The 25,144-nt window shown below is 50.2% G+C and overlaps 8 protein-coding genes across 8 annotated transcripts; 4 read left to right on the forward strand and 4 right to left on the reverse strand.

Moving 5' to 3' along the window:
* Positions 1 to 217: 217 nt before the first annotated feature.
* Positions 218 to 2,321, forward strand: HO133_007047 (uncharacterized protein; the record flags this gene model as incomplete). Its single annotated transcript, XM_037297942.1, has 6 exons — positions 218 to 520; positions 578 to 1,088; positions 1,244 to 1,902; positions 1,983 to 2,101; positions 2,152 to 2,235; positions 2,297 to 2,321. The coding sequence occupies 6 exons, from the start codon at positions 218 to 220 to the stop codon at positions 2,319 to 2,321; spliced, it is 1,701 nt and encodes a 566-aa protein (XP_037156577.1).
* A 3,249-nt stretch (positions 2,322 to 5,570) lies between these two features.
* HO133_007048 (uncharacterized protein) lies at positions 5,571 to 7,432 on the forward strand (the record flags this gene model as incomplete). The annotated part of the gene is made up of 3 exons (XM_037297943.1): positions 5,571 to 6,098; positions 7,073 to 7,289; positions 7,341 to 7,432. The coding sequence occupies 3 exons, from the start codon at positions 5,571 to 5,573 to the stop codon at positions 7,430 to 7,432; spliced, it is 837 nt and encodes a 278-aa protein (XP_037156578.1).
* Positions 7,433 to 10,103: 2,671 nt separating this feature from the next.
* Positions 10,104 to 11,415, forward strand: HO133_007049 (uncharacterized protein; the record flags this gene model as incomplete). The annotated part of the gene is made up of 3 exons (XM_037297944.1): positions 10,104 to 10,456; positions 10,480 to 11,062; positions 11,149 to 11,415. 3 exons carry the CDS (start codon positions 10,104 to 10,106, stop codon positions 11,413 to 11,415), a joined length of 1,203 nt encoding a protein of 400 aa, XP_037156579.1.
* A 2,438-nt stretch (positions 11,416 to 13,853) lies between these two features.
* HO133_007050 (uncharacterized protein) lies at positions 13,854 to 16,052 on the reverse strand (the record flags this gene model as incomplete). Its single annotated transcript, XM_037297945.1, has 1 exon — positions 13,854 to 16,052. The coding sequence occupies one exon, from the start codon at positions 16,050 to 16,052 to the stop codon at positions 13,854 to 13,856; it is 2,199 nt and encodes a 732-aa protein (XP_037156580.1).
* A 242-nt stretch (positions 16,053 to 16,294) lies between these two features.
* HO133_007051 (uncharacterized protein) lies at positions 16,295 to 19,538 on the reverse strand (the record flags this gene model as incomplete). Its single annotated transcript, XM_037297946.1, has 8 exons — positions 16,295 to 16,672; positions 16,721 to 17,119; positions 17,168 to 18,019; positions 18,069 to 18,302; positions 18,350 to 18,985; positions 19,043 to 19,342; positions 19,393 to 19,467; positions 19,524 to 19,538. The coding sequence occupies 8 exons, from the start codon at positions 19,536 to 19,538 to the stop codon at positions 16,295 to 16,297; spliced, it is 2,889 nt and encodes a 962-aa protein (XP_037156581.1).
* An 882-nt stretch (positions 19,539 to 20,420) lies between these two features.
* HO133_007052 (uncharacterized protein) lies at positions 20,421 to 20,848 on the forward strand (the record flags this gene model as incomplete). The annotated part of the gene is made up of 2 exons (XM_037297947.1): positions 20,421 to 20,595; positions 20,637 to 20,848. The coding sequence occupies 2 exons, from the start codon at positions 20,421 to 20,423 to the stop codon at positions 20,846 to 20,848; spliced, it is 387 nt and encodes a 128-aa protein (XP_037156582.1).
* Positions 20,849 to 21,176: 328 nt separating this feature from the next.
* On the reverse strand, positions 21,177 to 21,942 carry HO133_007053 (uncharacterized protein; the record flags this gene model as incomplete). Its single annotated transcript, XM_037297948.1, has 2 exons — positions 21,177 to 21,448; positions 21,471 to 21,942. The coding sequence occupies 2 exons, from the start codon at positions 21,940 to 21,942 to the stop codon at positions 21,177 to 21,179; spliced, it is 744 nt and encodes a 247-aa protein (XP_037156583.1).
* A 794-nt stretch (positions 21,943 to 22,736) lies between these two features.
* Positions 22,737 to 24,335, reverse strand: HO133_007054 (uncharacterized protein; the record flags this gene model as incomplete). Its single annotated transcript, XM_037297949.1, has 2 exons — positions 22,737 to 22,921; positions 22,982 to 24,335. 2 exons carry the CDS (start codon positions 24,333 to 24,335, stop codon positions 22,737 to 22,739), a joined length of 1,539 nt encoding a protein of 512 aa, XP_037156584.1.
* Between the last annotated feature and the right edge of the window lie 809 nt (positions 24,336 to 25,144).

Below are 25,144 nucleotides of genomic sequence, written 5' to 3' on the forward strand. Positions count from 1 at the left end.
CCAATCAGCCAAACTGAATATCGTCTTGCATGTAACCTGCATGTAAAATACCGCAGGTATTGTGCAATTGTTCTATCGCAATGCATCATTCAACCGCTTATAGTGGGTGTCTGCAGGTCTCAGATGTGGCAATGGCTTCGTATATATGTAGTCATGCCTTGAAAAGGCGCAATGCTACTGAGCCAGAAGACTCCGCCTGAGCGCATCCTTCTGCATCATGAGTATAACCAACGCGGACATCAAAGCTTCTGGAGAGATTGCTGTTGGCCCTCTTTTATCCAGAGCGCGCGGCAACTCCTCGACTAGTAGCAGTCTGGAGAAGGACGCATTTAAGGGACATCAAACACTCGACCATTCTCCGGGTACAGGCCATGGCATTGACCCGTCGAAGCATAATGCAACGTTTGAAACATTCGGTAATGAAACGTTCTACACGCCGATTGAGGACTATGAAGGGAAACATCGCTACGACCCAACTTTCGAATGGGAGCCCAAGGAGGAGAAAAAGCTGGTGCGCAAGGTGTGTGCACACTCCAACACCGTCAGTAACAGAATCGCCCAACGCTGATCTATCCAGCTGGATCTCCGCATCTGCTCCTGGGTTTGCCTGATGTTCTTTGCACTTCAACTCGATCGTGGCAATATATCCCAAGCCCTTTCCGATGACATGCTCAACGATCTCAAGATGAACACAGACGATTACAACACGGGCCAAACAATCTTCTACATTTGCTTTCTCTGCGCCGAACTGCCATCCCAATTGATTTCCAAAAAGCTCGGACCTGACCGCTGGATCCCGGTCCAGATGGTCTCTTGGTCGATCGTTGCAAGCATGCAAGCCTTCCTCAGCGGACGCTCCTCGTTCTTCGCTTGTCGAGCATTGCTGGGTTTGTTGGAAGGCGGTTTCATCCCCGACAACATCCTCTACCTGAGCTACTTCTACACAAGCCTCGAACTGCCCATCCGCCTCAGCTTCTTCTGGGTCTCCTACCAGTTCACCAGCATCGTCTCCGCCTTCCTCGCCTTCGGCATCCTCCACCTGCGCGGCCACCACGGCCTCGCGGGCTGGCGCTGGCTCTTCGCCCTAGGTACGTACATTTCGGAGCCGATCTTTCCCAGTTGGTATTGAATTTGAGTCGCAAGACATGTTTCGGGAGCAAAATGACCTTTCTACTCCCGAGATCTGGCTCGCAACTCCATTGCCTACCTCGTATAAGCAATGCTGACTCCGAATAATGCGCAGAGGGTCTCCTCACCGGCTGCATTGGTTTTATTTCCTTCTTATACCTGCCCCCATCGCCGACCCAGACCAAGAGCTGGTTCCGGGGGAAAGAAGGCTGGTTCGACGAGCGCGAGGAACTCATCATGGTCAACCGCATCATTCGCGACGATCCCAGCAAAGGCGACATGCACAACCGTCAGGCGCTGTCGCCGAAGGCACTTTGGTACAGTTTAACCGACTACGACATGTGGCCCATCTACCTCCTCGGCCTCTCCTGGCTGATACCGAATTACCCCATGACGCAGTACCTGACCCTTCAGCTCAAGGCCGCCGGCTTCGGCACCTTCGAAACCAACCTGCTCACCATACCCGCTTACGTGCTCTTCATCGTGCAGCTGCTCTGGTGGACCTGGGTGTCCGAGAAGACGGACCAGCGCTTCCTGACCGGTCTCGTCAGCCAAATCTGGGCGCTGCCGGTCCTGATCGCTTTGGAGACCATCTCCGGCCACACGGGGCCGTGGGTGAAATGGGCGCTGAGCACGCTGCTTGTCGGCTCGCCCTATGTGCACGCCATCATCGTCGCGATCACGAGTCGGAATGCGGGATCCGTGAGGACGAGGACCGTGGCGTCGGCGCTGTATAACATGTGTGTGCAGGCTAGCAGTGTGATTGGCTCGAATGTGAGTGCATCGTTCATCGCGCTTTATGTCGTAACGAGCGAGCTTGTTCGTTGTGGCTGATGGAATGACATGTCTTCTAGATCTATCGCAACAACGACAAGCCTCTTTACCGCACAGGGAATAAAGTCTTGATTGCAATCTGTGTCTACAACATGGCTCTTTTCATCGGCGCAAAGGTCTTCTATGTGGCCAAGAACCGGTATGTCACTCGTTCATTCTTTCTGCGTTGATGCACTAATGGTTTGCAAGCTCGCGCCGACAAAAGTGGGATGCGATGACGGCTTGGGAAAAGCAAAGGTATCTTGAAACGACGACCGATAGGGGGAATAAACGGTACGTGATCTTTGCACTTCTTGTGCTGGTATTGTGGGACTGATGGATGCGGCGCTTCTAGGCTTGATTTCCGATTTGCCCATTGAGGAATACTTCCTGAATTTGCTCTTCGTCTCAATGAAGCAAATCGACTTTCTGCAGGGTATATTTTCGCTCTGATTTCTTGCTAAAATCACCTTTTCCCCAATCTCGATCTTCCTTTCGGTACATGTTGAGCATTTGAGAATCTATTCCTGTTTCGAAAGCATATCGGGTATAAATTTATGACTCCCTGAAAACAGTCTGCCACCCAAGCTGTCGATATAAATCCACTTAGCCCAGCTGTACTCTCAGATCCTTCATTCATGCTGCCGCATAGTCAGTCCTATCAAACTCGCACAAAGGAATTGGAAGACTTATATAAAAAAAAGACGCCGCCATCCCCACCCGAAAGTAGAGACAGCAGCACCTGCCTCCTCGGCCCTCCATCACTACTTCCCTCACCCAGAGACCCCGTCACCGCCACCCGCCTCCCCATTCCCACCCCGCATCCACCGCTTCAACCCAACCACTCCTCCACCCAGCATCCTCCCAGCACCAACGCGCAAACCATCATCGTTGCCCCTCACGGCCCCAGCACCCGCCGCTCATCTCCGACACTTTGAACCCCCGAAACGTTCCACACGCCGCCTCTCCGCCGAGAAACACAACCAAGCTTCGCAAAAGGCAGACGGCCAGGGACAGACAAGCCTAAGCTTTGATCCTCACGCGAGAGAGGTCCCGTCCTGGTGTCTGTGATCCCTGAGCTCGACGAGATCGGACCCCAAGGCGGAAAGGGAGACATACTTCATGTCCCAGAGAGCCGCCATGCCGAGTCTGAACGGTGATGGGGGTTGGTGTCCGCGAGTGACTCGAGGCGATGGGTCAATGGTGACTGCTGAAATCTCTGGAGTTTGCTAGAATGAGAGAGAGGCTGAGCGTCCACGGTTTCTGCAAGAGAGTTCTTGTGAAGGCGTTGGCTTAGACTGAAGGCCTCCCATCACCAATTGTTCTTAAATGCAGTCAGCAATCTCGACTCAGAATGACACACCTCATTCAAAAAGCCGTCATCCCACCCCTCAGCCTCCTCACCGACCCCATCCTTCCTACTGCACAACTAACCACCTTCACATCCACGCCCATCTCTCTCCCGAATCTCTCTTTGTGTAATTGCAGTACCCTCAGAGACTAGTCTTTGATTTCCGCCTCCGCCTGTGACAGCAGAGGGGCATTGTATGAAGCGAACAAAGTACATCTCCAAAAACCGCTTCCATCTCCTATTGGAGGTATTCGGCCTGCACGTAGTGCAGACGACTTGATGTCGGCGCTCATCGATCGATACCCTTACGCAGATCGTAGGGGGAGATGATTGACGCGACTGGTCGGGACACGCTGTTTTGAGGCAGCGACTAGGCCGGTGGCTGGTGCCGTGGCGTAGGTCTTGTGAGCAAGGAGTGGGGAGGGGAAGTGGAGAGTGAGTTCCCTTGCGGGGTGTAGGGAATGTGTGCGAGAGGCCTTCGTATGATTGACAATTTATCGGAGCGTGACGTCGTGCCATGAGCTCTGCAGTGCTGGCACCGGGGATGGCAGAAGCGCTGAGAGCGGCTGCAAGACACATGACATTTCTTTTTGTAAGCGTAGACTTCGCTGCGCAAGCCGTCCATGTTCTAGGCCGAGGCCGTGGGAACATATGAAGGAGAGCACATCCGGCGAGTGAGTCTTTGCTGTGGGTGAGCCGAGGCTCGAAATGTATGTGTAACGCAACCTTTGTGTAAGGCAATTACCACCGTAGAAGTAAAGACGTGCTCGACATCTTTCAACATGACCACGAAGATCTCAAAGACAACCACAACATCGTGGTGCCCGACTCATCCCACCCACTGTCTTCCGCCCTTCCTCGGCCCTAACTTCAACAAAACATCCCGTAAATTACCAGAGCATGATGTCCAGCAAAAGATACTAAAAGCGCGTCCCCATCCAGAGATCTTCCCAATTACGGCGCTTCGTATCCCCCTTTACTGCCCTCGCGGGCTCTGGACGTCCAAGCCCGCTTTCACTTCTCTCCGCCCCGGTCCACTCCACCCTCAGGCAAAGTATCAAAGAAGCATCGAAAAGCTAGTCACGAACCCGACAGCTATATTCGCGAAACTTGCAATATTTATTTGCTCAACCGACGAAAACTTAGGGTTAAGTTCCGAAACCCATCCTCCCCGCACTACCCTTTACCCTCCCCCGAGGGAGAAGGCAGCACACTCGTGCAATCCGACCGCGATAAAAGCTCATGTGAGACCGTGCTGTGAGGCTCGAGGATTTGGGGGCGGCGGAAGGACGCGTGCAGGTGCGTGCGAGGGGCGTGGAGACATTCCGACGAGCGGAAGATGAGTCTCGGGGAACTGTTGGGAGGGTGCGCTGCGTGTTGTGTTTGTGCTCCTAAGGAGCGAGAGATTGGGAGGTGGAGATGTTTGGAGGGAGTGGCGCGTTGGTGGGAGGAGGTGGGGTGGGTATAGGTGGGGTTGATGGTGAGGGTTGGTCTGGAGGGTGGTAGGATGATTGATGAGGATGTGATCGAAGTTGAAGAGAAAGATGCCGTCTGCTTGTGAAGAGAGTTGCTGTGAGGAAGTGGAGGCAGGAGGTTGGTCTTAGCGCGATTGTGAGTTTAGCGCGTTTTGCCGATTCGCGCCTGCACGTGATCAACTTTCTGACGACCACAGAAAATACCTTTTAGGGTGATCTTTCTCGCGTATATAGTGGTCGACTTTGCTGCCCTTAGATCCTATTATCCAGCATCTGAGTCCCAGATATGTTCTGAAGCTGACTGTCAAGGCGGCTCAATAGGACGACTCCCCAAGATCATGCAAGATCCATCATAAGATAGCATCGTATCACACCGGCTTGCCGGGCATCAACAAACATATTTGACAGCGAAGAGCCTGTGCTAGGGTTTGGAAGGCTTGGAACCCTGCTAAGAGAAGTGATTGATATACATCTATGTACTCGCTAGCCCCACAGGAGGCAGTTCTCAAAGCGTTGCTTCGGTCCAGCTGCCTTGCCTCAAGAGCATGAAACTTTGTTGGTACCTGGTCGCTGGACAACGTACGGCAACCATGCATGAGATCTTCTCCGACCAGTTGCAGTCAAGGGCAACCGGCGGCCTTAACGGTCCTACGGTAACTCCGAAGGATTTCCAATCCTGATCTATTTGTATGATAGACAGAGCCTCCCTCGCATTATATTGAATCTTTCCGTCAAATCATCTCAATAGACCTCTCCGGCTTTCATCCTGATCCCACACGTAAAGACCAATCACCAGTCTAAGGATGGCTGAAGAAAAACCCGAAGACAGTCGAGTCGCCAATTTCCTCTCACGGAACGCAACATTCGCCGAAACCTACAAACCTGCTCCCCTTTTCGCCAAGCTCCTTGCCAACCCCCCAGTCCACCCTCGCATCACCATCATCTCATGCTTCGATGGGCGTGTCGATCCACGTAAATTCTTTGGCTTGCAGCCTGGAGACGCCGTTCTCATCAGCAACGCCGGTGGCCGCGTGAATGCGGATGCTTTGCGAAGCATCATCATTCTGGATGACCTTCTAGTCGTGGGGACTGTGATTGTGGTGCATCATACTGATTGTGGCTTGGTCCATACTAGTGATGAGTCAATTAGAGCGAGGTTGAAGGGGAGGGCGCCGGAGAAGGCACAAGAGATTGAAGGCATGGAATTCGAGTTATTCAAAGACGTGCATGAGAGTGTGAGGCATGATATGGGCATTGTTAAAGCCTCTCCGTTTCTAGATGTTCAAGTCTTTGGGTACATCTACGACGTCACGCATGGTACCGTTGAGGAGGTTAAGATTTGATTTCAGCGAGTCTTCACCCTCTAGATGATCTGGCGATGGTACATATAACGTTTGCTTTCACTCGCTTTAGTGCTTGGCAAACAAGGTGACTGGCGACGGAAGTTTATACCCCTCTAAGGAATGGGTAGAAGTACATGGCTCCCATCATTGCACGCGCAGGCATCGGTACAGACTCTCGCTTTCTGCGCATTCCCATACGTCTAACCCTATGTGCGATCGACGCCATTGGCTCACTAAAAAAGTGTATGTCACGATGCACCCGAGGACAACTGAAACAGAGAGTGGCGCAGCTGGTGATGGGTTTAGATGGTCTCTTTTCACCGGATTGTCCTGCCCTGCTACAAGGATGGCGGCAGGAGTCAAAGAGGGTATCGTGGTGGATGTTTATTAGCCAAGGTGCGAAAAGAGAGCGGCAACCAGAGTATTACCCATCCCACAGATACCGACGACAGCAGCATCATTGAGCAAAAGTACCTTTGTTTTACGTTCTTCTTGAACCTATTATAGACGACCGATCAATGACGGGAATGACAGTTTTCCGGGGTTAACGCACAGATCCATCGTGAGGAATACTTAGACGATGACAAATGTAAGTCTAACGCGTTTTTGGACTCGCCCTCATCGAGCTCGCAGCCTCGCTCCCAATTCGAGCGATAAGCAGCACTAGCAGCGTTAGTTGCATTAGAGGAAACGCTACCGATTCCCACGCTAGGTATCTATCGATAACACATCAGCAATCAAGACCCCAACATCTGCCGAGGTAACAGCGCCTTGTGCAACCCAAGATACTTCGTCTGAGAAATGAATCAATGGGAGGGAACTATCATCAGGGCGTCATCATCCAAGATTCAGACTTTCTTGGGCCTCTCGAATAGCGTCCATGATCGAGACGTTTGGCAGCAGTTCTTAGTAAGTATCTAGCTGACCGATGGCTAGTTTCTATTATTAATATTTCTTCAAAGCGTCTTTCTAAAGACTTTCATGATCAACTGGGGATTGATACGATATGCGCTTGGGGCTCGATGGAACCTAATGTCAAGGTTGCTCTTCGACGTCAGCTGAAAGAGCTATGTTTTCAAAAAGGGCTTTTCACCGGAAGGGATGTGGAGCCCGCCCTCGAATGGCGATTGTATCAGCTTCAAAGGAATAGGCGAGCGGAAGCGCGGAAGGTAAAACCGAGTTAGTCGTCCTCCATGCAGGTCTCTAAGATTTATGCTGAGCTAGTCACAGCAACCGAGTCTGTCAGCGAGTCTTCGCCCACCGCAAACACACAGGACTCCACTACCAAAGTGAGTTATTATGATCCCGTAAGGGATACATAGCTATCAGCGCTTCTATCAAGGATCGTTGTCCAATGAAATCGTTGCATCAGCGAGGGAGACGGAAAAGGAGCTCAGCAGATCGGGGTTTCGGCGCTGCACCTGTTTGTATGGTAGCCTGCACACTTTGTCTCATCTTCAATGAATCTGCAGGTGACTGTGAGATGCGAACCACCGATGAGTTGCAACCATTCGCAGAATGCGTGTGCAATTCCACACATGTACGAGAACGTAGCAAAAATCATGCATAAAAGGAATTTCAACCCCTCTAATCTCAACAGGAAGAAGCGCTCTTCCTCTTCATTTACGCATGTTAATGTGGGTGTCGATCAGAACAAATCGGCTTTTCAGATCGAGTGCTTTGAAACACATTCCTTGCAGGTAATATACAATTTCTTAGGGAAAGTTCGGAAAAAATGTCAACTTCTTCAGGCAACGCGCCTAAAATGTTCCCTCCTTCAACAACTCCGTTGAAAATATTCGTCATGCATGCATGACTTTTGCTACATTCTCTAACCTTAGTATTTCTACAGTTCAGGCGCGGTGCTAGAAGAAAGTGGCGATTTCCACCAATTTTACTTGAAAATTGTCCTTTTACCTGCAAGAGAGAAGCCATAGGAATAACACAATTTAGGTGCGGTGCCAGAAAAACCAGACCGTGTTTACGAAATCTTCCTTGAGAATTCTTCATCCTACCTGCAAGGGAATTGTTTGTCCCTTTTGTCTACTATCCTTTCATAGGAAGAGCCGGTTTGTTCTGATCGATACCCAAATATTCGCGTAAATGAGAAGAAAGAGAGCTTTCTGCTCTCAGAATTTGGGGGCTTCGAAAATCCCTATGTGTATGCTGCGTAGCCTCAACACTTGACAGCCACCACTCAAACATGTCGTTCATCTGGGTATCCATGGCGCTCATGTTTGTCAACAGCCTCATGTTCCTGTTTGCTGACTGCAATATTGAAGCTGACCCCTTATCTCAACCTGTTGTCTCAGCCGACTACGAAGCTTACAGATCCTGTTGTCCTGCTTCAAGATTCTTCCTGGAATGCCGAAAATCCAGTGGTCGTCAATTCCACCTCGCATTTCGAAATTCTGGGCAGACTCTAACAAGCCCTAGTCAGTGTCCATTATCTACTATCGTCAGGAGTCCTCAAACACAGCCTATCTTTTTACACTTCACATCCTACCAACACCTTTTCTTTTCGCCGAATTGCTCTTGTAGTAAGCTCCACTGTACTGTTCTTCACCACACTCTCCACTAACCGAAGTGCGAAGGCAACCTCCATCCATCGGCGCCGTCTTCTGCTCAGTGATCATGAGCAACGGCGGCGGCCAACGCAGCACCCTCTGCAATGAATTTACAGCCTCCTTCGCCCCTGTCGTCCTTCCCACTCTTGCCGGTACCAGTACCGCTCTTGCATCCTTCAAAATTGCCGATCTGCCTTATCCCCCCCCCAGTCTTTGGGCCGTACCAGGACAACTCTATCAACACAGGCTCGCAAACCCGCAGAGTCCATAAACAGCCCGAGTGCGCAAGGTACTGACCCAACTCTGCCAGGTGCGAGCGTGAGATGATCCTCCGGCTGCGATGGTGATAGCTTCTGGCCTGGAAAGCCGGGCAAGGGCCATCCTCCCGATCTTGGAAGAAAGGAACCGGCAAATGCACATAGGAAAGCTACGGCCGGCTAAGGACTTCCGGACCCTAAGCGACATAAGAGGAGAATGGAGCAAAAGTCATGCACAGAGGGAATTTCAGATTCTATAAATCCTAACGGGAGAAACCCCTCTTTCTCTTCGTTTGCGCACATTCTTTACCGACCAGAACAGATCGGCGCTTCTCGTCAAAGAACATTGTAAGAGGGTACAGTAAGAGTTAGACGTAGAGACAACTTCTCCAAATCTCAAAAGATGCGCCGTCAGGAAATTACGACACTTGTGAAACAAATCTAACCTAACTGTCGGTTCGAATAAAGGTAACCTGTGCCTCGACTACACTTTAATCAAGTCTTTTTCCTTATAAACGTCAGTTTAGTCTGGTTGATAACCATAACAGTGTGTTAGAATAGAAGGATCTAAGCTCTTAGAGCTATTTTTCTTCATTTTTTATTTTATGTTTGTGACAGAGTTCCTAATCATAGAACTTCCGCAACGAACAAAGGACACTTCCCTTGTAGGTCGAACGACAGTTTCATTGACAAAGTCCCTTTTTCCTGGCACCGCGCCTGAACTGCATGACTTCGTACAGAATCTTCGCCTCTGATGGATGACTCTGGCTGCGTTCTCTTCCAATTTGCTCTTCCTATCTTCTTGTTAGGTACTAGTACCCCACATGTAATGGACGTGAAGATAGTGGAATAAAGGACATCATGTGCACTACATGGCAATCCAACCTGATATGGGACATATATGATGAGAAAGAGTGCACCCGACAGGGGCGAATTATTATTCATACCCCAAAGGTATGGATCCTTCGGTAATTTGCCATTGCTTGGGGTATGATTTGATAAGTTATCAAAGTGGCCTTGGATTACGAAGGAGATAATCCGCGATCTGGCCTGTCTAATTATGGAAGTGAGGGAGTTTCTCTAATCGAGAATTCTATCGAGAGTTCTATCAACCTAAAAATATCAGACGAAAGCCGAGCCAATTGAACACTCGGCTGGAGCTGGATGACATGCTCGAAGCACTGAGAGAGACATCACGAGAGATAGATCAACCGATCATGATTGTAACAGATGGTTTGGACGAATGCAATATGAATGAGCGGAAAGACTTCATAAAGGTCCTCACTGGCCTTAAGAAGACATCCTGGAAATCCTTGGTAACAAGCAGATTTGATCAAGATGTTTTGTCCCAGGCTTGTGATGGTTGCTTCCAATTCTCCATCAAAGATGAAAATGTCGAGGATGATATCCGGAATTTTGTTGACAGTGCCCTCAGAGGGAATGAGCCAGTCGACAACATGTTGAGCGATCGAGCGTTTAGATTGGAAGTCATCGAAACTCTGACCTCTCGTGCTCATGGCATGTAAGTCAACGTTCCTTGGTAAGAGACGGCTTCCTAGTTTCCGGCCTCGCATTCTCAGCTTATGCAAAACAGGTTCTACTGGGTCTCCCTTCTAAATCACGTATCGCAGAGTCAGCACCTATAACGGCTCTAGCAATGAGTCACGCAATTGGTGTGTCACACGTCCTAGACTCCAACAGATATCATTCGAAGCTCAGCGAGGATGAAATACCTAACCCGGCATCAATCATCGGATGCTGCATGGGTCTAAATGCGATGGATCCAGTTATCAGAGTTGTGACGCTGGCTCATTTTGATATAGCAAAATACATGCAAACACATCGGGGGGTTCTGTTCTCATGGAAAGGAAAACTGATGCTTGCAAACATCACCCTGGCTTATCTTTCTCTGGAAGCTTTCTCTACTGGCCTTTGTCGTCAAGCGGATGCATTTACCAGACGTCTTGAGGCGTATCCTTTTTTAGACTACGCTTCTCGCCATTGGGGTCACCACGCTCGCGAGGCTATGTTACTTCAAGACGCCGATGCCAAAGAGGGCAAACAGACACTCGTTGGGAATCTCAATGGGTTGCTGAACGATCGAATGAACCTTGAATCTTCACTCCAAGTTTGCAATCTTAATTCGAGCCCTTGGAGAGCCTGGGAAGTATTACTTCAAAGCAGGGAGAAAGATTTTGCGCTGCACGCAGATAGATTAGGAGTGTATCCAAGCTACCAGTAGCAGCACATCATGGATTCTCTGCGATCGCTCGGGAACTCATGAAAAGTCAACCGGAGCTGGTGTTCAGTCAGGACGATTTTAGGACATCAGCAGTGCATGAAGCTGCACGCGCTGGGTGGGATGGTCTCGTTGACGTGTTGCTTCAGGCCGGGGCTCCACCTTCTCCAAAAGACAAAGACGAGAAGGCACCGGTACACTCTGCTCCTCAATACCAACATCATCTCATTGCACTCAAATGAGAAAAGTGTAAATGGATCCCTTCCAGAGCGGTCGGGGTCTTGCGAGCCTCCAAGCGGGACTGAAAGAGTATTCGTGCGTGGAGACAAGGGTGATCCCTTAGCACTTCAAGAAGCGTTTTGTGACGCTGCAGAGGCTGGAAAACTGGATGTCATCCGAGAATTCCCCGAAAGTGATGCCAATTTAGCAACTTCAAGGAAGCACGGGAAATCGGCAATGGTTTCTGCTATCCACAGGGGGACACGAAAAGATTCTTTAGAAGGCTGTTGGACGCCAAGGCGTGCTCTTCTTATCCAGACCAGCCAGACTCGTCACCGAGCGACCAAATCCCTCTGCGCCAGGCTATTAGGTGTTCGAACAACAACATGGTAGCCATATTGCTGGATTCTGGTGCTAATGTTGAAACTCGCGACGATCTCAGTCGTACAGCGCTTTTTGAGACACTCGACTGCCATGATCTTAATGGAGCAAATTTCTTGCTACGACAGTGAATAAGCATCTCTGCATGTGACTATCTGGGAACTACTGTTCCGCACGAAGCCGCCCGCAGGGGCGCTGTTCAGCACGCTTCGCTCTTCATTGATTAAGGCATAGAGCTGACCGGATTCAACGAAGAAGGCTTAACACCTTTACATCTTGCTGCTCGACACGGTCATTGCAGAATAGTGAATGATCTGCTCGAGAAGGGCCACGAAATCAATGTCGTCGATTGAAAACCCGGATGGACCCCCTTGATGTATGCCGCGTCGACTAGATCCACACAACTATGTCAGATACTCCTTTCTTGCGGCGCTGACATAGCCAAGATCTCTTCTGATCACAAGACAAGCTTGATGGTAGCAGCGGATCCGGGCATCGTCAACTCGCGCACTTGCTTCTGACATCGGGTGCAGAGGTAAACGTCCTAGACAGAGAGTCAAAACCGCCGCTGTTGGTCACGCTCGGCTGGTGCGACTACTGCTAGAGCATGGTGCAGATGTGAATGCCTTGGACAAGGAATCAAAATCAGCTCTGATGCTAGCAGTAGACGCTGACGATGCCGCGGGTGTACAATTACTCCTTGAGCATGGAGCAGGTCCCCAGACCTTGAAGCGGGAACCAAAGACCTCGAGGGGAAGGCAACGACGACTAACAGAAGGCTAATCTGGCAGCTGTTTCAGGACTATGGTGTAGAAGCGGACGCAATCATGAAGAATTAGGTGGGTGCATACATTGTTCCTTGCTGGGCTAGTACAATCAGAGTCCGGAATGCGAGAACTTCCGGACACCACTATCTCGACGGAGGTTCCAAGTCTCAGACTTAGATATGCTATTGGGGTTGATGCTTAAAGCAGTTGTGAGGCTTTGAGACAAAGTTGTGCTCGAGTCACGGGCTCAGATCGGCGCAAGAGGCATAGAAGGTGGGAGTGGTTCAACACTTGGCGAACGTCGTGGCCGTGGGTGGAGGATCCAACGTGCATTAATTTGACGCAAGGATGGGACTTAGGCCAAGATCGCTTTACGATCCTCTGGTCAAAGGCTGAGCGATGCAATTGCATCAGGCCCAGTTCTCTCGGTCGATACGTTTCAGACTGCTGCAGGCTTGTCAGCCCCATTATGCGAAATGGCCTATCAAAACTGAATTTAACCCCCCTGTGACTGCATCCCTTGGGATATTCCTTGCCGTTTGCGCGCGGTTCGTGATGCGACCGATGAACGGTAAAGCTATGACTCCTCCATCGAGTGATTGTATATGCGGTGACATGATGCAACTTTCCAATATAGACTGTGGCACCGGAATAAAACACGGAAGCCAGCCTGATTCAGCCAAAGTGGTCTCTCTCATCTCTCTCATATTCTTCTCTCCGAATCAGTCGGAGAGGGGGAAAATTTACGCTGCATTATTGTTCATGGTCCCCTATCCACCTCGACACAGTCAAGCTGATATCTTTTTGGATCGGCTCTCTCGCCGAATGATGATTTACCATCCACATTGTTGGGGGTATCAACCAGGAAAATTGGCTCTTCTTGTCAGGGAGTAATTAATGAACAAAGTATATGGAACGTGTGATTATCGAACAGAATTGACACCTTTTTCTGGCAACGTGCCTATAAAATTTGCAGCATCTTGCGGGACACGGGACTTGACAAGAATCCTCTCGGAATTCTCGTCCTAGAGCCCCCCTCTCCCACCGCACTCGTCCTTCTATTCATAACTTTTGCTACATTCTCCTAGAAGCACAGTGAGTTCAGAAGTTGCAAAACTACCAGCGAAGCTTGGCATGTTCAACAGCTATAATGGTCCTAAATATCAAAGCGATCTTTGCCCAAGGGTATAATTTGCTTTCCACCAACCTGACAGCTGTTATGATTCCAAAACGCCTCTCATCTATCCACTACCTCATATTCATACTCGTAGCAATGTACCCTGCAGCCTGACTTGATCAGTCAGGTCTTGCATTCACTTCCGTACAATCCTCAACAACGGCGCAATTCTCGCCCTCTTGCTCAGGCCAACTCGGTACGCCACTTTCCCGCTGCTGATCGGGCTGTGCTTGTCAGGTCCCTTTGGTGCAGGCGTTGCAGCTTTACGAGGAGTTTCCGGTGGAGAGTTGGCATTCGTTGGCGACGTTTCCGGCAATGGCTTCGTAGCAAGCTCTGAGGCGATGATGTTGCCATGAGTCTCGTTGAGAATATTGCCTGGCAGATCTTCAGAGTCGTCTCTAGCCACAGGAGTACCGTCATTATTGCGGTCCTCTTCTTCGATGATCGGTTTCGATGTCCCTTTAGTCTGCGTCCTTTTTCGGGACTTCTTGGCCGTTGCTGAAACGACAGGCTCCTCTGCTTCAACGTCTTCTTGATCATCATCGGCTTCTGCCTCGTCCACGATGCCTTCTTCCGAGAGATTCGTCACGACTTTCTTGGGTCTGCCTCGTTTCTTTTGGCCTGTTGCTTTAGCCGCTGGCTTCGCCTCCGGTTGGGCTTCGGCTCTGATCCCCTCTGCATCATCTTTCCTGTCCACGTCTGCCTCATCTCCTCCGGTGGAGATCTTTGACGTTCTCTTCTCTGGAATCTCAAACCTGGGATCAGGTGTCACTTTGACTTCTTCGTCCTCATCTTCTGCCTTAGGTAGCAGTTCCTGAAAAGCAGTAGTCTTATGTCGTTTAGTCTTATGCTTGACTTTTCCAGTCGCTTCTGGCTTCTTCGAAAAATCGGTTGGGACGACGAGTTCCACATCTCCATTTCCAGACCTTCGCTTACTGGGCCGTGGCTTGTACTGCTCTTTCGGAACGCCTATTGCATTGTCGTCGGAGCCAAGCTCGTCGACAGTGCCTTCTTCGTTGGTCCTCTTCCTTTTGGATCCTTTCGCTGATTTAGTCGGGCTTTTGATGGGTTGCTCAGGTATGGAAAGTGAAAGCTCATCGTGACCTTCGCCAGTGTCCGGAGGCGCTGACAATAGCACAACAGGATTGACCATTGTCGACATGTCAGATTCGGGCTGTGGCCGAAGATGCGCATCATCAAAGTGCAAGCTCGACTCTTGCGAGACATTTTTTGTATGACTTGTTCTTTTAACAGTAATCATCTTGCTAGGTGAAATCTCAGAAGCACTTGAGCTTGGTGCTGGCTCCTCACTAGGTTGTAGATCGGTAGCTTTCATCTCTTCGTTTGAGCGCAATGGATGAAGGTTGCCGCTCTGCACAAAGCCTGGGGAACGTCCATCATCAACGGCACCGCGCAAAGATCTTGTAGGACTTGGCATTTGGTCGTCAGAGTGAGTCTCAAAGCACGTTGCCCCTGCAGGAGGGAGTGGATTGCTCATAGTGGGGTTTTGAGGCGTTGGGTTAGAGATCGTAGGCATCGTGCTTGTCTCCAACCACTGCGTTTGCTCGAACGAGGTTATCTTAGACGGCGGAGGGGGCATTGAGCTTTGCAGAGAGACATGAACATCGCCTGTCATTGAGCTCTGGTACGGCTTTGGCTCAGTGCTCTGGTACGGCTTGGGCTCAGTACCAAGCATTTCTGTTTCTCCGCCAGACGAAGTGATCGGCCTTCTCGTAACCTTTTCATCTTGAGCAGATTGACTGCCCACGGTCTCGGCGATCTTTGAATTCCCATGCCTGTCGCGCCTTCCAGCGTTGTGCCCCAAATCGATCCGTGGCGTTAGATCGAGCTCTCCATCGCTGCCGCCATGGAACTCAAAGATATCTTGACTACTTCTCCCGTACGTCTTCAACGGTCTTTTAGCTTTCGGCTTCTCCACGCTCGTCTTCGATCTTTTAGTCTTCAGCCGCGACGTCGTAGGTGAGGTAGGGGTCTGCTGTGAAGAAACATCATGTGCCCTAGTCGCAGGAAGTGTGCTTTTGGGAGTAGGCTCGATGAGGCTTTTATGTGCAGCGCGCGATTCACGATTAAATAGCTCTTTGGACGGGTCAGCTTCCGCAGTCGATTGCAACATGTAGGCTAGAGAAGAGCACAGACCGGTAGAGCTTGTACTTGGGTCAGCAGATTGGTCCTGTATCTTGTGCGAAGGAGAGCCGTCGAGGCTGACGAGTGTGCTCAACGTAATGTCTGAGAGCCCGGTTGCTGATGGGTGTGGCGGGGTGGCTTCCGCGTTCTCCTCGTCGTCCGAGTCCTCGATCACATTGCGCTTCGTCATGTCGTAGTATACTTAGAGATTGAGGCGAAGCTGCCAATGCTTTCCTTGATGCATTATACGCGGTGACATCCAGCGAGCATGTGAGGACGCTGAGGGCAGAAGCGAAGCGGGAGCTAGCCGCGAAGACACGTCGGAGCCAAAATACGCGTAATCACGTGTCGTTCCTTTATTGATTCAGAATACCTTACAACCAGAGATTGGGAGCCAAATTCTAGTGTTCGCAAAATATTTGTGCATTCGTTCTATTCTGCAGTTGGCGCCGTCATGACACCTCTACCGAAGAATTCGCTGATCGTCCCAAATTTATCTCGACTTCGCTGTAATGCGTCTTGAAACATATCGTGCCTATCCGCCGAGTCCTCCTGCGCTTTTCTGAAAGAACGGATATTATTATTTGCCGCAGCACATTTTGGACACTCCGCCTCCACCCCATCTGTCTCGTTGAGGCAACTTTGGTGGAACGAGTGCTTGCATAGAAAGTGCACCGTTGGTAGATCCAGGCTCCTACCACACGCGGCGCATCGTGTGGCCTGGAAGACAGCAGGCTTATTGCCCAGATCGTCCATCTCTTTTCGCTTAGACTCGGTCTCGGTACGGTAGCTTTCGATGAGACGACGATTCTAGATTCTGTTAGCAGCCTATGCTGTAGTCAATGGTGCATGACGTACATTTGAAATCTCTTTTCTCTCCCTCTCGATGGTGTCACTGAGATATTTCTTGACCATACCCATTGTTGCAACAGCATTCGTGCTCAATGTTTGTATTACTTGTAATGGTGCCATCAGGCCATCTTGGTCAATTTTCTTCAAGACAAGGTCCAATTCATGGCCCGCTTCTTCCAGAATCTTAGGATCAGATGTGAAGTACGCAAGGGCAGCTGGGTATAGCTGGGGCTCTTCAGGGCCGTATTTCCTCAAGGCTTTGATCGCCCCAGCAGTATCGTTGGCAGAGGTATAAGACCGAAAAATGTCGAACCGAAGACCTTGCTGCTCTCTGACTAGGGTCGTACCGTCACGGAAATTTGAGAGATGTGAGAGCAATAGAACATTCGAAGCGTCTATAGGAATCTAAAGATCTATTAGCTCGGACTGCAGAACATTTAGGGTCTCACCCACGTCTTTGCCGTCAATCAATTTTTTGGCTTTCGCCTCCCATGTTTCCTTCTCCTCGCCTTTCTTGGTATTAGCAGTCTCCAGATACATCTCAAATAGTGCAGTATACAGGTCGGTCATGTCGCTCTTGTCGAGGTTCTCTTGCTTCAAGCATGCCTCGAGGAAAGTGATGAAATTTTCGGGATGATCAACGAATGATGAAAACGCTGTTCGCGGCTTTGGTATGTCATACTCCGGTGGAGCTTGACCAGCTTCCGCATCTGCTGCGTCGGCGCCCGCCAACTGCTGGTTGCCGGCTGTCCCAGGGGATGGATTAACGCTTGCTTGGCGGTATGGTAAAGGAATAAAGGAGGTCAGGTTCGCGACGTTGTAGGCTCCACCAGCTTGGGGCTCCTGCACCGTGGGTATTGGCACGTCCTCCCTCGGTCGATATTGGCCCGTGTAGTAATCGATGAAGATCTGAGTAGCATCTTCCTCGCAATGCTCAAGCAAGATTCTGGCATACTTCATCATATTTGGGTAGGCCATCTCAGGTGCAAGCCGCCAGATATAGTCTAGAGCATCCTCGTATTTCTTGGAGTCCTCGATCAGTATGTCGATGACTAGCTCATGTTCGCTGTTCTTCTTGGCGAGGAAGACGGCTTGGTCGTAATAACTTCCTTGTCGGCACATACTAATCGCTGTCTCTAGGTCGAAATTCGTCCCGGACTTGATGAATGTCTCAAGCTTTTCGGTGTCCTTCAGTTTAGCATAGCAATTGAGGAGAAGTGTAGTATGATCGACAGTGGCTTTGTCATGATCATGTAGTTCCTCAAGATACTCAATGAGATTATTGATCCGCTGGGAATCGAGGAACTGCGGCACTCAATTAACGGGATTCAACTGCAGGCACACATATGCGTACTTTGCGTATCACTTGTGAAGGCTCGGTGTTGTCAATTGCTTTCAAATACTGTTGCATAGCAGTGTCGTAGTCACCCTTCTTATGCAGGTAATCACCGTACTTGCGGAGAATCACGTTGCGTTGAGCAGTGTCGACGCCAGCTTTCTGGGCGAAGTTGATAGCAAGGACATAGAGATCACGCTGGTAGAGAATCTCAAGCTTCTGCTGCAGAGTCTTCTCGTGATACCGAAAGAGCTGCCAAATCAGCGTTTACATTCCCAGATTCTTTGACAATCGCTTACTTTGCCATCCAGGGTCAACAAAAACAGATCATCCCACTCAATGAAGAGGGCTTTGACTTGGGATATGAGAGTCTCCGTATGAGCTATGTATTTCAAATCCGTGTCCAGCAGTGCAAAAGTAGATGTATTGTACAAATCATCTCTTTGGCTGCCGACAAATCTACGAAGTGTACTCATTTTGGTGGGAGGGGATGCTTTTGGAGGAGTAACGAGGGCAACATAGTCGCCGAATATGCTGACGAGTTGTTTAGGTCCTTCGTAGGCGAACGACGGACCACGCCCATTGACCCCATAGTAATGTATTGCGTCGTCTCGTACTACCACGATGTCCCCATTGGCATCATCAAATGTCATACAGCCAACGCCGCATCCTGTGTCCTCCAAAACTTTTGCTGGTTGTCCTTGCCCCTTTCCCGTTATCGTCAGGGTGAGTATTCGCCCAGTAGTTGCGAGGTAGAGTGTAGTATTGGGACCTTCTCGAAACTCGACTCCTGTTATCGGCTCCTCGGACTCAAAGACAGTTCTTTGCTTGGCGCCTCGGTCATGTATTAAATCGCCTCTTATGACAGTAACCGCGCCATTTGCGAACCCTACTGCAAGCTGAGACAGGTTCTCGAGTGTTGCGAAGGCCGAGATCTGTCCCTGTCAGTCCCATTGCTGCAATAACCTCGGTTTCCTCAATGCATCGCTCACAGGAAATTGCTTCCTGCCATTATGTATGTCCAAACTTGACAAGCACTTCGGTGCACCCGTCCTCTTCTCTGTCTTGTCTAGAGCCCAGACTTTGAGTACTGGCTCATTTGATAGATCTTCGGAGATAGTGACAAGTAGCGCCGTGCCTTCCACCTGTTTTATCTGTGTGATAGGACCATTGTCGTGTGCTTTGAACGTCCGTACGATCTTGAAGGCCTGGGAGAGAATGCGGACATGGCCATCGTTGCTGCCGACGAAGATATTGTCGGACCCGGAACAGATGCAGTGAAGATCATTGCTCTTGCCACGTCAGCATCGAAGCAGACTGTGCACGTCGGATATTGACTGACATCGAAGATTGAGGAGCTTTCTCCGTCGTCCGGCGGTTTGACTTCCGAGACGTCGAAGAAATTGAAAATTTTCCACTATCAAGCCGGTATTAGTATTCCGGGGACTCAGCACTCAGGGCACATGTTCTTACCGACGTTAGAGCCATGGGAGAGGCTCATAAGATCATTGGGACTGAGCATGAAGCTTTAGCAAGGCGGCAGCTATGAAGCCAGGCGCCAAGGCCATAAGGCTGACACTTACTTGGGATTCTAGCGTCTGGGCTACGTGCTCCTCCCACATTAGTAAAATGCCCACCACCAACATCGTCGCTTTTCAAGTCAGTGTTTCTAGCTCTCTGATACTGGCGGTAAATGGATACTATATAGTTTTATTTGTCCGTTACTATCCGCATTCTTTTGCTCATTTTTTCTTCTTTCTCCCCAAAACTACACTTTGTTGAAACAGTGCGCTTGCGAGGATGCCTAAAGAGCGGTCGGCAACGACTTCAGCGGGATAGCGGGACAGCTTAATGACCCGATGGACCATCCCCGAGTCAGATGGAACCTTCGTGCCCTCCCGAAGACACAAAGTCACGAAGTAGAGGTGATACTGAAGAACACCTCGTTCTCAGATATATGCAATTTTTACTTGTATGTGGACCAGAAGCATTTAACTGCAAGGTTTACGGACATGGACCTATCAGCCCCATAATATCCAAACGATAGACACGATGCTGAGGTAGACATTCAAGCCGCCACTGTATTTCGAGTACACGGAGACTACGAATTTCCAATGGACCCCCACGGTAACGCATCGCCACGACAGAAAACCCAACATCTACGAAAATCATGCGATTTCCGTTGATGACAGGTCAACCATAGAGGTATTGTCAGTAAAAATCTGTGGGTAACGCTCCATACCATGCCGTGGTTTTAGAGTCCTTTTATCTCGGCCAATGCTCACGAGATGGCCATTGACTGGGGGACCAGAGTATCTCGTCCTCAGTCAATCCTCTGGATCCAGGTGAAGAATATTTTCGATGACTACCATGGGCTCCGATGGGACGAACGGCCCTCCGTCTAACTCGCTACGCATATTGGTCGCCTTTGAAATACCTGCTTCCAAATATAACAAAGGGCCATACTGGGAGCACGAGTACCTAATCCTCAAGTGTGTGCCAGCAGAAGCTTCCCGTATATACGAGCTTGAGGATTTCGAAAGAGGTATACTGATGTGATCGTCACGTACTCCGAATTGCTAATAGTATGGTCAATAATGAACAGGTTCTCCGCGCCTTCCTCTTCTGTGGTTCAGCTCCCCATGCCGCAGGTCCCCATGCTAGAACTTCCTGTGTATCCATTTTCGAGGCCTTCAAAGGAGCCGGCTGAACATAATGATCCCAGCGAGCTGAAGAAGCGACTCTTACCACGAGATCTCGCTTCTATGTCTCAAGTGGCCTCCTTTGGACCGAACTAGCTTCCCAAATGTAATTGCGGCTCGCAGAGGCGACTGGACTCAATCCCAAAGGAATTGGCCCCTTATTCTCAAGGATGTGCTGCTTTCAGCGAAGCCCGGAGTGTCGTCATTGTAGACCAGAGATATAAAATCAGGGTCTGCAGCAGAAGTCGGACACTTCTGTAAGAATAGGCTGGTAGAACAACAACGTGAGTAGAGGCATGATATGAAATTACAGTCCCATGCAATTGGTTATTGCTATGACTACAAATATTTGGGTAGATATTCCCCAAGCTCCTTGTGCCCAAGTTTCCCTTTGTTCGGCGGCGACTAGAAGTCTGTGGCACAATCATCGCCTCCTTCCCTTGAACAAGCGGCTGAAGAATGGCTGACGTTTTCCTTCGATCCGTTCGCTACTTCCAACATCCTGAACTGGGCTCAAAGCTTGAGCTCCTGTAGCCTGAGCTTCTGCAGCCTGAGCTTCTGCAGCCTGAGCTTCTGCAGCCTGAGCTTCTGCAGCCTGATGAGCTCGAAGTGCGCCAAAAGTCTTATCCTCAATCGCCTTATCTTTCTGACACCTGACTTCCCGTTCTAAACACCGCTTAGGCTCCACCGTCGAGCCTCATTAACAAGCAGAGCTCACCTTTCTCCACCAATCCATCAGGCGTGAAAACGGTAATAGCCTCCTTCGGCACCCGATGCAGAATCAAATACGTCTTCAACCACTCCGCCCTCGCACCGCCCGGCCACTCAAGATTGAATCCCGTAACGATATCGCGGACAGGATAAATCCGTGCCCCTGGCATCATTTTCTCCACATCGATCTCGAGCACGAGGATCTTTTCGCCGACGCGCTGCTTCAAAGCCTCGATGTCCACATGTTGGCGGAGAACGACGGGTACGTAAGGGGTAGGGTTTGGGCGATCGAGGTTGTTGCAGAAATAGTCGAAGATGCTCTGAACCAAGTCTTTCTCGTTGTCGGGGGTTGTGGAAGTGTCTTCGGCTGCGAGGCCCGTGATGGGGGACCAGCGGGTGGCAGAGTCGTGGAAGCGGTCGAGGACGTGGTATAGTTTGAACGAGACGCCTGGGGTCGGGTAGTAGCAAAGGCGTTGCATTTTTCACTTGCCGATCGAGGTGTACGAAGTGGTGCTGAAGAAGCGAGTCCCACAGTCCTAGATCAGGTGCGCCGAGAGGTTTTCTTGACGTCTAAGTGTTGGAATGTGGTGTGAAAGCTGTTGTATCGAGAAGAAGAAGAAGAATGGCTGTGAAGCCGACTAAATAGTAGGTGGCCAGCCCTACAAGAATGCGGCAGATGTCTTCTCTCCTGCTGCCTTGCCTGCCCAAGTTTCAGTTGGGCGACGTGCCGGCCGTGCTGACGGGCTCTGATTCGCTGTCGCTTCCGAACGCCGGTGTCAGGAGCGGATTCGATCAGGCAGTATGTTTCAGGGCAGGCGGATCCGCACCGGATTGCTGAAGGCAAATTTCGGGCTGCCGGCTGACCCCTCCTGTTCGCCGCCTCGTTTCTAGTTTTCAACGCGCTTCCGAGTGGTCGAAGCGAGGTGGGACAGACACCGGGTTCATACTCTACCATTACTCACGGTTGGGCTCCTTATCACATCGCCTTTTCTGTCCAACGAAAGGAAGACTTACGATCTAAACGGCTGACTCGCCAGGGAAGGGAAGTAATGTAGCTTCTGGACCAGCGGTGGAGGATTTTGGATCTAAGTCATCACGTGGACTTTGCATTTCAGCTGACGGCGCCTGACGCGCCAAAGGTCCAGGAGCGGCAACCATCGTCTCTTCTGCCATTGTCAACTCTGGGAGACGATCTGGTATGAGAATGCACAGAATATGGGTATTACCAAGTCTATGTACATGAAGATTAAGGAAGTCGAGAGTGAAACACCCATCATCGACCACCAAGCTGGCCCTTCGGTATTGGTCTTATCCATGACACGAGCAGATTCCCAGCAATGGTGATGATACCTACTATCCAGAACACCCTTCCATAATTTGTATCGCTGTAGCGATATATCAGCAAGAACACAATGCCGCCAAGATCACCGGCTGCACCAGTCACACCGGTGACGAGACCTACGATACTGTCAGTCTTGATAAACAAGATTGATCTTAGAATATCCCGAGGGGACTCACCGTTCGACGTAGGATGTACATGCGGGACCAGAGAAAAACATCCTCCATTACCAGCTTCCTCGAAGAAAGCCAATCCAGTGATGAGTCCGACGAACGTGGCTTTCGAATGAGGGTTCAAGAAGCCAATGATGAGCAAAAATACTCCTGTCATAACCCCAAGGCTGTGGATAAGGATTTTCTTTCCCCATAGTGAGCGGGTGTAGCGGTAAATGGTATCGCTGATAATACCGCCCGCGGGCCGGAAGACGAAGTTCAAGAGCCCGAACATGGCAGCCCAGTCTCCAGAGCCAGTCTGGCCAAGTTTGGGGAAGTTCTGGGCGTAGTAAGCACCAAGGATGGTGTTGACGCAGAGCTCGGTTCCGAAAGAACAGAAGTAGGCTACCGAAAGAGCCAAGGTTGGAAGCGACAAGATCGCCTTCGTTGACCCCTGGACCGTGGGCTTTTCAACCAATTCCCAGCTTGCTGCGGCGAGAAGGTCGTCTTCCTGCGCCTGCGTTTCCGAGAAGTGGCCTTGGCCGCGGGCGGAGTTGAGTTTGATGGTGTCGTTCGACAGGCCTGGCGAGGCATGAGAATCCATGCTTGGCGGAATACCTTTGCGGTCTCTGCCAACGCCACTGAAGAAGGTATCACGCATGTCAAGATGGCGCCGTACCTCTTGAGTTCGAGCTGACCATGCGCCTGTGGGGGTGTCGGGACATGTCAGGATCATGGCTAATGCGGTAAACGTGATGAGAATGAATGGAACCACGAATGCGACACGCCAGGCGACATGGTCTGTTAGGTGCTGATGCTGGACGAGAGAATTAAAAATGGCGGGCATGACGAAGTAGGTCACTCCACCTCCTGCGTTTCCGAATCCAGCTGCTAAAGAATTCGCAGTGCCGACTACGTTCTTGTCGAAGAAGCCTGTCGTCCATACTTGGCACGGAATAAAGCTGCCACCAAGAATCCCGACGAAGAACCTAACTGTGATGAGGCCTTGACGCGTTGAGACCGTGCCTGCAAGGGCGGTAGGAATTGCGCCGACAAGTAAAATGCCAGCAAATGTCCATCTTGCCCCATATCTATCACACAATGGACCAGCAGTAAGGCGGACGAGCATTGTCGCGGCCAAAGAGATAACGTTGGAATTCGCGATGTCTTTTTGGGAGAGCTTCAGGTCTTTTTTGATGGTTTCCGTCATCAAAGGCGGAAAAGCATACCAACTCCAGAAGGCTACGAAGAAGCCCCACCATGAGAGCAGGAAGACCCGGCCATAGATGTTGAGAGGATTCAAAGCGGGTATGGATTTCGCTTTGTGGTTAACCGGATTGATATCTGGCGCTTTCCATAGCGAGGCTATAAAGGAATGCATTGCAGAAGCAGTGGTCTTGCAGAATTATAGCTTGCAGAATCATAGGGAGCCAGAAAGCCTGCTCCACCTCGTCGTGCTCGAATCAATGAGCTATGTGAGAAAGGAAGCATGCACAACTGAAGCGAATCAATGAGCTATGAGAGAAAGGAAGCATGCACAACTGAAGCTGGTGGATGTTGACCAGCAGTCGCTCCGTTACCCACCCTGTCAAATGCAAGGTACAAGGGAGGACATGGAGCATGGAATTTTAGCTACCGTCTAGTCTCACACCCAAGTCCCGATCAAGGGTGCAAGGGGTCTTTGACTTTGTTGGATGGCATCATACTTCCCACCCAAAAGAGTCCAATACGAACTTTGTACACTGGGTCGCAAGAGTGGTCAGTCGGTACGCTTGAAATAGTCGATCCCTATTCTTCCGGTTTGTGGCTGAACGAAGTCTCAATTGGTGGGCGTGCGGTAAAAGGCGTGGATAATCACTTTGAGGTCGGCAGGGGGCTTTTGCTAATCATCCCCGGAAAGTCTTGGCAAAGCTGTAGGCGGAGAGTATTTCGACCCGTGTTAATAAGGCATAGGGTATCAGTGGCTATAGTGTGAGAAAAGATCGTACTCTACATAGATCCTGGGAGTATTTCTAAATCTCAAGAGACTTTTCACTTGTAAGATCTCTAGATCAAAAGATCTTCTCAGATTTGATTATTATTGACTAAGCTATATCTTACATCTTGGCGTAATATCAGCCTCTTCTATCATACCCCCTATAACCTACCCCTATTATACCCCACCTTATTACTCCTCATAAGCCCCCCGAG

This window comes from Letharia lupina (genome assembly GCF_014066315.1).
Source record: "Letharia lupina isolate WasteWater1 chromosome Unknown contig_3, whole genome shotgun sequence".
NCBI lineage: Eukaryota > Fungi > Ascomycota > Lecanoromycetes > Lecanorales > Parmeliaceae > Letharia > Letharia lupina.